General features: G+C 36.8%; 1 protein-coding gene across 3 annotated transcripts; it reads right to left on the bottom strand.

Annotated features, from left to right (window-relative positions):
- Positions 1-274: 274 nt before the first annotated feature.
- LOC110699054 lies at positions 275-11,885 on the bottom strand. Of its 3 annotated transcripts, none has more exons than XM_021876547.1 (11): positions 11,537-11,885; positions 10,808-11,264; positions 4,706-9,374; positions 4,532-4,580; positions 4,372-4,454; positions 4,216-4,281; positions 3,797-3,886; positions 3,115-3,291; positions 2,086-2,511; positions 1,896-1,997; positions 275-742 (listed from the first exon to the last, which is right to left on the bottom strand). In XM_021876547.1, the coding sequence occupies exons 2-9, from the start codon at positions 11,242-11,244 to the stop codon at positions 2,476-2,478; spliced, it is 5,607 nt and encodes a 1,868-aa protein (XP_021732239.1). In that variant the 5' UTR covers positions 11,245-11,264; positions 11,537-11,885; the 3' UTR covers positions 275-742; positions 1,896-1,997; positions 2,086-2,475. The 3 variants fall into 3 exon arrangements, with proteins under 3 accessions (XP_021732239.1, XP_021732238.1, XP_021732240.1); XM_021876546.1 differs by having other exon boundaries at positions 275-727; XM_021876548.1 differs by having other exon boundaries at positions 275-727; positions 2,271-2,511.
- Between the last annotated feature and the right edge of the window lie 981 nt (positions 11,886-12,866).

Below are 12,866 nucleotides of genomic sequence, written 5' to 3'. Positions count from 1 at the left end.
AGGTTGAATTATTATAATCAAATTTAATATGAGATACGAAAGGTCGGATTAATAATAGAATCGGACCGCGTAAAGGTTGGATTATTATAATCATAAAATGACAAATATACCCTTTGAGATACATGATATGTATCTCATGTTGAGAACTTGAGATACATGAATTTTCTCCTAATCTATTAATACTGCTTGTTAAGATCCTTTTAATAGACAGATTTGTCAAAATAAATACTGTAACAAAAATTGTCATAATAGCCTACCAGTTGGCAAATAAATGGAAAGTGCAAAAATATATGATTGAGAGATGGTTCTCTACTTCTCTTCACAAAATACAGATAAATCCCTGAATTTGTTTAGCCATGTCTTTGGGAAATTTATGCGAATTCCAATCATGGAGATGTAAAAGGAAAGGCTGCTGAAGAGGAAGCAGCTTAGTAGCGTTCTACGCTTTGTTTTTTCGCTGTTCAGAAATGTACTCCAAACTAAAGTTCCATAGACATGAAGGTAAAATATATGCATGTAGAAGCCATTTATTTCCAATAGAATTGTGAAGCTGTATGCACATATAGTTATATACACAACAAATTTTACAATACAGCATCATCGATGAGGATATCCCATTAAGCACGAGCACCTGCATTGTAATCAGTGAACGAACATCTGGTAGCAGCTTTAATAACATCCCAAGTGTTTCAGAGAACTGGTTTTCATTCCCAGAAAAGGCCATAGCCTGCCAAACACGACACTGTTAAGACCAGCCAAAAGTCCAATCAACAAAGACAAGTGACAAAATGGCATTAAGATGAGGATTTTATGCAGTATTGAAATTCTGGCAATCGCCTATCAACAATAGTGTTGGGTGGCTACAACAGAACATAAATTTTGAACTATAGCTTGTAGAAACATGTACTAACATGTAAGCCATTCAACAACGTATTCCCTCCGGTCAGAAAGGATCAAAGGAGTGTTGTTTAGGATCCTCAATTTCAAGTCCGAGTATTGTTTAGCAGTAGTTACCTAACTTTTCGATGATCAAATTTTAAATTAAGGTTAGCTATCATCAAAATATTAATGTTTCATCTTTTCAATATTCGCCTACAATTTTAAATCTACATGTTTCCAAACCAGAGGGAGCATTGTAGAGCTGAGTGAGCCTGGATACACAGATACACCAAGGGACCCTTCAAGAAGATAATGGCGAGATCTGAATGTCAGACTGAGAACAAATGCCAGTATAAACAATATCCTTCATTCCAAAAAAAACTCTTCCCACTTTCTATCATAAACAAAGGAATCTGAACAAAGTAGATACAAGTGCTTGTGATTACATTATGTGAGTTTAAAAAAATGAATTAATACCATAACCTGGAGCAGGTTGAGGTAAAATAACAGTATTTCTTTGACAAAAAAATTGAAACAAAGCAAAATCACGAAGAAAATTAAAAACGACCTAAAAGGGAAAGTGGGAACAACATTATGTAACGGAGCGAGGGAGTATAAAGCATGCCTAGGGAGGCGTACTTGGTTTTAAGGAAGATTCTGGTCCAAACTCAATTTTTAGTTGACAAACATGCATTTTCCAACTCTGAACACAAACTGGCCCAAACCTTAAGTTACCCAACCCTGAAGATTCTGATATGACATGTCTAATCAAAATTGCAACCATAAAATTAATATGCATACGAAGTATTAAAAAAGAACTGAAAGTGAAAGTGTTGAGCAATAGATTTCATGGACAAACCAATTACACAGAGATAAAGGATTCTTATGTTGATAAATATCTAGTTTTTAGAATCATATACATAATTTATGAATCTCTTTTTTTTCATACAAGATTGGATTACTCCCTCAAAAAAAAAAAAAAAAAAAAATACAAGATTGGATTATACTAGACATACCAAAATATTGAGGCCTTGAGAAGATTTGACAAGGAAGAAACATCAATGTTGTAGCATACAGGCCAAGTCAAAGCAGATGAATCATTCATTGACCAGACAAATCTGCAGTAATGATTAAAAAAAAAAAAGTCAAGCCAGATGCAACAATAGTGAAGACCATTGAGAGAAAACATGAAAAAATAAAGCTTACTTTCCAAGCATGCAAATCCAACCCTTGGCTAAGCAAGACTGCTCGATGACTATGGCTTTAGTTTAAGGGTGGAATTGTGGCAAGGCTTTTTTTTTGGGACCAAGGCTTTGTTGTTGTACTTGGGGAGTGGGGAGGGGATGAGTGCAAGTGGATAGCATCTTTATTTAAATTCATTTATTCCCTACCCGCATTTTCTTCAATTGTCATCCACCAGCACCCAGCAAGCAGCATTTGAAACCAGAGAGATTAAGATCAGTACTCATTGCAGTTTACCAACAGTCACATGCCGAGATGGAACTCAAATCTTAATTCCCTTCAAGATATTGTGAAGCCAACAGGTATCAAGTATTTTGAAGCCAACAAGTGTAGCGGGCACTTGGCAGATCTACATTAACGCTCATTAGGGTTGAACTTGCTCCAAGCTTCCTGCACATAACCAAAAATAGAAATTATATCAGATGATTTTGACTGTTTTGAGCTTTTCAATAAACATGGCTATCAAAAAGGCAAGATAAAGGCCATTCAAGAGTCCGGTAAAATGACTGAAAACATGTCCATAAGAGTGACCTCCAAGTCCTACATGATTGCACACAGTACAATTTACATTACCTAATATACTGTCACTAGAGTTGGGACGGAAAAACAACAACAAAGCCTTAATCCCAAAATGATTTGGGGACAGCTACCACGTCATAAGGAATCATACGGTATAACGAAACGGACATAACAAAACTATCATTTAAAAGAGTTTGAAAAAAGGTGATTAAAGTGAGTAAACGAAAGAGCATTTAAGAAAAAAATAAGGGGTTTTAAAAGAGAAACAAGAATAAAATTCAAATAAGTTCATAAAACATAAATGCTCTTCCTAATTTTAACAAATATTAAGATCATATGATCAAACTAACAGTGAAATCAGGCAAAAAATTTGGAATAAATGCTCTTCCTAATTTTAACAAATATTAAGCAAGTTAAAACAGTAAGAATGGTGAGGCATTACAGAGCAAGGAAGATCATATGATCAAAACGCACCTTCAAAAGATCAAAAACTTTTTCGCATATGTACTTCTGCTGAATGGATGCACCTCGTTGTTGCAATTTATCAGGATGAACGCAAAGTGTAGCTTTCTTATAAGATTTTCTGACAGCAGTCGCAGCCACCAAATCAGTGAGGGAAACAGGCTGCCATCCACTATCAGGACCCAATATCTGCACATGAATATATGTAGTTGAATTATCATCAAATATATATAAAAGATGTTGCAGATAAGAATAGAATAGAAACGCCAAGATTTCAGAGAAGGCCTGAACCAAAAAAAAAAGTTGTTTTATGAAATATGGAAAACTCTAAGAAAAATATTGTGCAACATGTGCCTCCAATGAATTGAAATTCAAAAGATAAAATTAAAACAAAGCAAACATTTTAGAATTCAAATTTCATGTAGTGCACTTTTGTAAAATGGAAAAAAGTAGAAAATTGATGGTGCAAAACTACAATTTGATGTTCTGGTAAACTAAAAATATATATACCTAACCAAACGCCACTCATTCATCTAACAAAAACCAAAAGATGGGTACAAGTTTTATTGAAACAGAGTATTTACTTAGAACTGGTCAAGGGATTCAATTCAAGGTAAACAGAGATATGAGAGAGAGAAAGAGAGCAATACGGATTTGATACACATTCATGCGCAATGTTAATTATTCATCTTACATATTGTAGTGTTGAAAGCAGTGCACGCAGGTTTCCTTCCTTTCCAGTGGACCACCGTTTGACCTCAGAATCCAGAGAATCTGCCAGTATCTGGAATATAAAGTAGACCATGAAACTTTGATAGCAGGCTCATAAGAAAGTAAGCTACTAATCAAAAACTCCCAAAGAACCAAACAGAGCGCCACCTAACCCATGGTACTTCTAAAGAGATTACCAGCTAGGGCAATTTATTCTATTTTCCTTTTACATTAGAACCTCGAAAAGAAATTGACTAGCATAAAACATCACAACTTATAATAAAAAGTAGAGGGCAGTTTACTAAGATATTTTTCAGACCAATGTAATCAAACGACAAATGATTATAAAAAAAAAAAAAACTCATTAAATCATCCAGCATTCTAACCCAAAATAGTCCTTACATTTTTGGCAGCTTGCTCCTTCTGAGCTAGGATATCACGCTTATTCTTCTCTTCAAGAGCATTAGTCTGACAAAGAATGATTATAAATTCTTAAAATGAATGGATATTTACAGCTGTGTGTCAGTAATTTATCATAAAAAATGAGCAAAAACATACTGCTCGTTCCATTGTTCGTTTCTGCCTTTCCAATCTAGCTTTGCGCCTTTGAGTTGATTCAACATCAGCTCCATCAAATTTTTCTGCATATAAACAACTCCAGATGTTGAATGGCTACAATTCAGGCACGTGAAAGAATTACCAGTATCAGAACACATACCACTGTTATTTGAGGAATCTGAACTTCTTGAGCTCTGATATTTTGGCTCCTGCAACAGATTAAAAGGTCAGCAAGTCACTATATAGAGACAAGTAGTCAAGTACCATATATGAATGAAAACACATAAACAACATTTACTAATGATGAATTTTTCTCAGATGAATATCTTCCTACCTGTTCTTTTGACCTGTGAAAAGCTTTCTCTGATAAAGCCCTTTGCAGTGCTCGCTCCCGAGCCTCTGATGTAGCTCTTTCTACAGCAGCACGCTCAGCTTTTAGTTTTGCTTCCACTGAGGCCTTATCTAACGAGGAAGTTGCCTCAGAAGAAACCTTACCCAGCTTCTCTTGAATTCCAGCTGCTACTTTATGGCGTGCCTCCACATTTGGTCTCTCTGCTGCATCTTTTCTCGCCCTTTCCCTGGCTTCAGCAAATGCTCGCTCCCTAGCTTCACGAATTGCCCTTTCAACTGCTATTTTTTCTTTCTCTCTCGCCTTTTCTTTCCTGTTTAAATCATCCTGGTCACTGAGGTGTTCCTTTACTGGTTCTACTTTGTTGTGTACATCATCCTTCTCCTGTGAAGTAGACATGCTATTAAGTTTTCCATGCTTCTCTACACAACCCTTCACGTTGGATTCTTGATCCATCTCTACTGTCAGCCCAACATCTTCATTAATTCTTAATTGCTGGCCTGCTTCTACTTTTTCTCCGCCCTCAAACCATCTTCTCCTTCTCGGAGCTGTTTCTCCATTCTGCTTGCTATTTTCCCCATTAATTGCTACATCAGACTTCACTCCATTTATAGATTCTTCACATTTGGTTTTCATATCAAGGCATTCGTCTGAGGTGTTATGCATTACCGACTCATTAACATTGTTAAGAGGTACCTCCAAATTCACTTTAATACCTTCAAAAAGGGACAGAGGCTCAGGTGCTCCCTGTTCCCCTCTTTTAACAAACCATTTTCTTCTGGTAGGAGTTGTTTCAACAGTATTTTTGACACCATCCTGATTGGAAGGAATATCAACATCTTTACCAGTTTTAAGCTCTGCAACACTGCAATCTAGTTCATCAGCATGGATTTCTACGCTTCCAGATAACTCAGATTCATCCAATATCTCCTGCTCTATCTCCAGATCTGTTCGGTTACCTTCCAGGATGCTAGGACGCTCAGCTGTCCCAATAATCCCGCTGTTATCAAACCATCTTCTTCTCCAGTGGCCAGCTTCAGCACCAGACCTCTCCGCATCCTGATCACTTCCTGTATCAAACTCCCCTACATGCAGGTTGTCCCCAGGTTCATGCAGCAAGTCATTTTGATTTTCCAAATTATCCTGAGATTCAGGTTCCACGACTTTCACAATGACATCCTTTTGCTCAAGAGACATGTCAGATTCACTGCCAAATGAAACATGATTTTCATGCGGAAGTGTTCTGATGTTACCATTTAGATCCTTCTGAATCACATTTTTATCATGTTCCATGTTAATTTCAGTTGACACAGATGTAAGCACAGGCTCTTCAACAATCAACTCCCTAGCTGTTTGAGCTGATACTGGAGGCCATTCTCCAATCAACCCACTTCCCATTTGAGCCTGTACTGGATTTTCTAAATCCATTTCAAGTTTGGAAGAAGAATTAGACATTTCCATCATCCTCTCAATTTCTTCATCAGCATATACTGCTTCTCTAATCTTGGAACTGTCCATAACAAAACTACAGGCTTCCCCTTTGCTTAAATATTCATTTTCTTTCTGCTTGTGTTCCCCTTCAGCTGAAACAATGAAACTTGATTGCAGAGTCACTCCTTCTGCAGTTTCCTCTATTGGCTCAATATGATCAGTTTCACTCTGTTTAACTTTAATATCTTCCCAACCATATTTTTGTCTAGAAACTTCTTCAATGTGATTGTTTTCTCCTTGATCACTATCATTCTTCCAGGTTTCTCGTACCAGGTTAAACTCTTCCACAATCTCTACATTCTCGTGCTGTTTTTTATTTTCCTTTAGCACTTCACAATCACCATCATTGTCAGTTTTCTCTAAAATATTTTCACACCAATGAGAATAGTCTGTCGATACCTCCCTGAATTCCTCATTCAGACTAATATCATTGCCCTTTTCACGAATTACATTATTTCTTTCATGCCCAGCCTGTGTACAAAGTTCCTTCACACTATCATTACTTTCTTCATTAATATCACCTAAATGAATCTCACACAAATCACCCTGCCCATCAACGTCATGAGTGAGTCTTTTGCCATCATGCTCAGCAATGGTATAAGGTTCCTCCACTATTTCATGAAACTCATCATCACAAGACCCTGCATAGTCCTTACTAATTGTATCATCTTGCCAGTCATCTTCACAAGCGGGTACCTTTTCGTCATGTGCATCCATGGAACAATGCTCTTCCACCATCTCAACTTTTTCTTCATTGAAGGAGCAAGTATTGCTGTTTCTACTCATTAAACCTTCCCTTCCCTCTTCATGAGAGATTTCCATTTCATTATCCTCAATCAGAGAACAAGGCTCGTCCACTGTCTTGTCATTTTCATCATCACTAGAATCTAAGCCATTCATATTATATACATCATCTTGCCTCTTAGTATCATGAGCCACAAATTTATCACCGGAATCCTGTTGCTCTTCGTCGTGCCATGCTCTGTGTTCAATTTTCACCTCCTTTATCACTTGCTCTTGTCCATTCTCCATCTCACACTCTCTAATTTCTAGTGGTCCCGTCTCTTCTATTTTTGGATCAGGAGGATCGCATAAGATCTGATTCCTATAAGCAAAGAACTGAAAGTTTTCTGAACTAGAGCCTTCAGTATCTGGAATGAAATCAACAGCGTTTACAGCTTTGTTCTGCTTGACACTGTCACTGAAGCTCCTAATTGATTCGTGCTCCTCTGCAACCAGAGCCTCAGATGCAAACTGTACCGTATTTTCCGCATTCATCACTTTGCCAGCACTTGCAATGCCATGATTTACTTCTAATCTTTTTTGCTTAAGAGCCTCACGATCATCGAAAGTATGTTCAACTTCTTCCAGTTGCTGCCGAAGTTCAATATTAGGTTCCATTTCCTTCAAACCCTCTTTCTTCTCAGAATCAGTCTCAGTCTCAGTCTGCCAAGACATAAAGCTAGCTAGTCTATTCTTCACTCCACTTATAAGTTGATTAAGGTGCTTTGCTGCTTCCCATTCTCCTTCTTGTTTATCATCCCCTCCAATCAAGTTTGACTTCCTTGCACCACTTTCAGTGAGTTCCCCATTCATAACAGAATTCTTTTGGTCTTCAAAAACTGGGAGCGCCTGGGCTTCACAAACTGGGGGCACCTGGTCTTCAAAAACTGGATGCGCTTTAGCATTCTCTACCACCCTCTTTCTTTCTAAAGGTGAACATGGTTGCATGTCTCTATCTGCAGTAGGAGAACAATGACGCATTTCAGGTTGTTTAAAATTGTTAATCTCATTGGCCAGTCCCCTTTTCTTGGACACTTTCACCTTCAAAGTATCCTTAAACCTCAAGTTGGTAGAGCCATGACACTCTCGCTCCAAGAATGCCTTTGCCAACCGAATTCTCATTTCAGCTTCCTCGATTGCTCTCTGCAAAACAGCTACAGAAACTGCAGCAGCTGAGTTTACATCTAACTCCTCGGCAAGGGGTGGTATTGCACCTACAGTGCTTCTGTATGGATTCTTTTGGGAACTCTTTGAGCTTGAGTTCTCTGATACCTTATAATGGCTCTCAACAGGAAAGAACCTAGGCAGACTTGAAGAAGGATACATCATAGAGGGCTGTGCTTTAACTTGGGCAGCACTAGGATCATGTGAGGCATCAAATGAATAAGAACCGCCAAAACGAGGTTTTCTCTTAGGTCTTTCATCACGCTCACAAGAAGGCTTATAATCACCAAGGTCTATGCTGGCCATCCTGAAACGCCTATCTTTCTTCTTAACCTCATCACAACCAATGGCAATCTCAGCAGTATCCTTTACCACCTTAGACGGCCCTGCTGCCTGACATGATTCATGAGAGGCATCAATTGAAGCTGACTCACTCAATCCTGATTCTTTCTGAAAGAGTGGATCACACTGGCCATTCTGTCTGTTAGCACCAAGATCCAAGCTAGTATTACCTGAATGCCTGCTTTGCTCTTTTTCCAGGTCAACACCTACGCTAGGTTGTGTTTCACCGCTCAGCACAGATGTTGTGCTAGACAGGGTCTTTTGAGTAGGGCTGATTTCATTGGACAACGAAGACTCTGGTCGTGCTTCTGGTTTTATTGAATGATTGGATTCCTGAAACGGATGAGCATTAGCTGAGTGTGTTGCATTGCTAGTGCTATTAAAGCTCAATTTGTTAATCTTAGTTCCTGAAAGCTTTGTGTTGTCAACTGATTCGCAGAATCTATTTGTTGCAGTGTTACTGGACTGGCATGTGCCACGAGATTTATCAACTGAAAATGAACCACTCATACCAGATACTTTCTGAAGGCCAGAATCACTGACATTATTCTGTTTGACAGCACCAATATCCAAACTAGTATGCCTGGCATGCTTCCCTTGCTTGGAGTCTGTGTCTACCGAATCATATATTATCACAGGTGTTTGACTAGACAGGGTCTTCTGAGTAGCAGTCACTTCATGCAATGAATAAGCACGAGCATGAGTTACTTTTCTTGGCCCTCCAGTAGCGTTCACAACCACTTTATTCCCAGGCTCAAATTGCTTTGTATTGTTAAATGATGGACAAAATCCATTTGTCAGTGACTGGCCATCATAAGATTGGCCTGAAATCTCGGGGTTGGTGGCATCCGTGGTTTGCCCTTGGCTCCTAAAACTGAAAAATATTAAAGCTTATGGTCACTGTTAATGCAGTCAATACATGAATCAATACATGCAAACACGGGAGTATCATGTACGTGTTTGTGTGCAGAAAATAGATAGAAAACAGGGTGGAATTGGTGACTGGAGTACATATATTACTGTTGAGAGAAAACGATGTCACATATAATAGACCTCTAAACAGGAAATGTATCCAGGTTTAGTGGTTCCAAGGAAATTTTTTAACAAAGCTTCTTATATAAGTAATCAATTTATAAATAGTAGTAGTTAGTTGTCCAATACTGTCAAAACGAATTAGGATGTTCAGGATTACATAAGTCGGACTGTCAAACTCTGGTGAGACAGAAATTTTCAGAGGACTTTATAATACATCCACTGTTTGATGAGGTAACTACCAACCACTCCATACCTTACAGAAGTATATACGACCAAACTATTTGGTTCCTAACAAAAGGTCAATAAGGAGACATCACTTTCATCTCTATCTTCATTAATCTCGCATTCTCGCTATCAGAGTTACTCTAATAAACCTGGCCTCTCTGTTGGAAGTTTGGAAGTAATGTTTATTTTCAGTACATTTCAGATTTCACGAACATGTCCAACTAGTCTGTATACTCTGTAATTCATCTAGTAACATGATAGTCTAAGGAAGTGGGCCATACAAAAGACCAATACCATGTACTCCAAGACACCTCCCAAAAGATTACTAGTAATTAGCGTATCTGCATCGTGTACTTTAACCTACATCAACTTCAGGATCCCAACACTAACTTCCAAGAAGAGCTAGCAACACCTTTCATAAGGAAAACTTTTCACTTCTTAAGATACTTCCAACTTTCAGGGGCATACAAGAAATACACAATTTCCCTTGGTGTACATATTATCTTTGATCATAATTAGTCCACTTATTCCTTGAGCAAAAGCACCCTGCACCCGCTAGCCTGGAAGCTACATTCAACTACAAATAGACACCCACATCTTTCATTTGTTTACCCCCTCCATCGAAATCAATAGTTACATAAACCTTAGCGAATAACAACCCATTTGGTAAGAGGTAATTAAACTAATCAATTTTTGGTGTTTAGAGAGCCACAAGGGTGGGGGTAAGAATCGATCCCAACATCTCCTGGAACCGGAAGGGAAGCTCTAACCACTTGAGCTATCCCTCACTCTCAAATTAAACTAATCAATAGCTACATTGACAGTGTAATACGTAGTATCAATTACATGTGACAACTATATCCAAACAGAACATATTACAAACATAAAAACGACCTGTATGATATGTGATAATTAAATTATCAACAAAAATGGCATTATTGAAGAATAAAATCAACCAACTAACACAACACATCAACATTCAAAAGTTCAACCAATAATTGTAATCATTTAATTTCTTTTAAAAAAACATAAAAATATAAAATATACCTTGGCAAAATATGAGCAGCAGATGAAGTTTTGGGTTTCTTCTTCAACTGATCAAACAACTCCTCACCATCTGGCAAACCAAAATTATGACTATCATCTCCAAAAACACCACCATAATCAAAACTCCCTTTCTCTTTCTCTTTCTCTTTCTCTTTCTCTTTCGGAGGAAGGTCGAGGACGGGAATCGACGAATACGAAATGCTCCAAACGCCATTGTTCGATTTCGAGGACCCGAAAACTTCAGCATAATCATCTTCCATGAAATAGGCTGACGATTTCACCTTACTAGGAGACGAAGAAGCGAAAACGTCGTCGTATATGTGCTTGAAAGACGTAGAGCTAGAACTTACTCCATTGTTGCTAAAGCTTGGTGGCTTCTTCTTGCTGGTGGAGTGAGAAAATGACGACCCACTTGCTGCTCGCTTTACTTCCGCCATTGTTGATTTTTCTTCTTCCTCTACATCATTGGATCTTAATAAAATTAGTATAAATAAATAAAATTGTTTATGGGTTTTTCTCCCATTTGTACTATAACAAAAACCCAGAAAAGAAATTTTCAAACTACAACTTAAATTTTAAAAATTTTGAAGAAAATCCCAGAATTTCTCTCCCAAAACAAAAAAAAAGAAAAACCCAGAAAAATATGTAATCGAAACCTTAATTTGGAGTTTACTGACATTTATATTATTAAATAAATGAAAACCCAGAAAAGGGGAGTTTAAAATAAACCTTAAATTTGTTTAAAATTTGGGGGAAATCCCAAAAATTAAAACTTGGGATTAATTGAAGCGAAAGTCCATTTTCTGGAAAAAATTAAATGCAAGGACTAATGGCGATTGTGGTTGGATTATGGTCGGTGTCTAAAAGAGCAAAAATGGAGGTTTTGGTTTTGGTATTGGGTTTTGAAAGAGTTGCAGAGGAGAGAGAAAGTATGATTGAGAGGAGAGAGAAAGAAGAGGTAACAAAACTTGCTAACATTGCTTTTTGTAGCTTGAATCAATCATATTCATGCTGGATATTATACCGCGTTTTAATTTTCTGACATTTTTAATTGAGTATGTTTGTGTTAATTTTTTTGCTAAATATAAATAATTTTATTAATATAAGAATTTTATACTGGTATTTTGGTAATTAGTCAAAGTGAGAGTTGATGTACTAGTCAACTCAATTGTATTTTTGTTGTGTAAAATTAGGTCAAATTTTATAATTTGCAATAAATTAAATTACTTGTGTGGTAGCTACTTGTCCCAACAAACAATGTGATTGTTGAGTATAAAATGTAAACTCAACAAATTTTGAAAATGATTGATGTTTTGATTTGAACATGTACTAGTAGAATGTTTTTGGTGTGGTCGTTCTTAAAACAATTTGGATTTTTTTGTTAATAATATTGAACAAGTTGCTACTATAATACGAAGTAATAAAAAAGGAAAATGATAAACATAGCTTTAAGCCTTTAAGGGCTATAAGAACAACTCCAATAGTTGTTGCTAGGGATTTGCTTGCAATATTAAATAATTCCGAGCTACTAGCTTGACCATTGGAGCTAGAAAATGCAATTAGCTTGGCTAAGCAAATTAATTTGCTTGGAGAAAAACTTACCAAAAAAATGTAAAATAGAATTAATAAAATGAAATATAAATAGTTAATAAAGGATGTGAAATTGATTTAGATTGTAAGCTAATATCTAGCCATTGGAGTTCAAAGTTGCTACAATAACAATTAGCTTAAAAGCTAAATTCTATTTTAGTAAGTATATTTTATGTTTATATATAATTATATAGCCCTGAGAATTGCATATATCATTTACCCTAATAAAAAATATTCTTTCTTGTGTTTCAAATTGTTTGCCACGTTACATTTATGTGAGTTCAAATTATTACTCATCTATATTGTTGAATTCCTTTGAATGTCTATTTTTGAAATGAGATTTTTCCGATCCTTTTAAAATATCATACAGTATTTTAGTAATATTTACAAAAACAAATTTAGAGTTATTTACATTTGAAGACATTTCTTTGCAACAAGGAAAAACAATTTATTTACGACGGGACAAACA

The sequence above is a fragment of the Chenopodium quinoa genome, unplaced genomic scaffold, assembly GCF_001683475.1.
Source record: "Chenopodium quinoa cultivar QQ74 unplaced genomic scaffold, ASM168347v1, whole genome shotgun sequence".
In the NCBI taxonomy this organism is placed as follows: Eukaryota; Viridiplantae; Streptophyta; class Magnoliopsida; order Caryophyllales; family Amaranthaceae; genus Chenopodium; species Chenopodium quinoa.
This window is presented reverse-complemented; position numbering and strand designations above follow the sequence as displayed.

Excerpts from the sequence above, each read along its gene's own strand:
- LOC110699054 (XM_021876547.1), bottom strand. The coding sequence starts at position 11,244 with ATGGCGGAAGTAAAGCGAGCAGCAAGTGGGTCGTCATTTTCTCACTCC. Across the intron at positions 4,455-4,531 it reads AGATTCCTCAAATAACAGTG|AAAAATTTGATGGAGCTGAT; the intron begins GTATGTGTTCTG and ends GTTTATATGCAG. Across the intron at positions 3,887-4,215 it reads AGGAGCAAGCTGCCAAAAAT|ATACTGGCAGATTCTCTGGA; the intron begins GTAAGGACTATT and ends TTTATATTCCAG.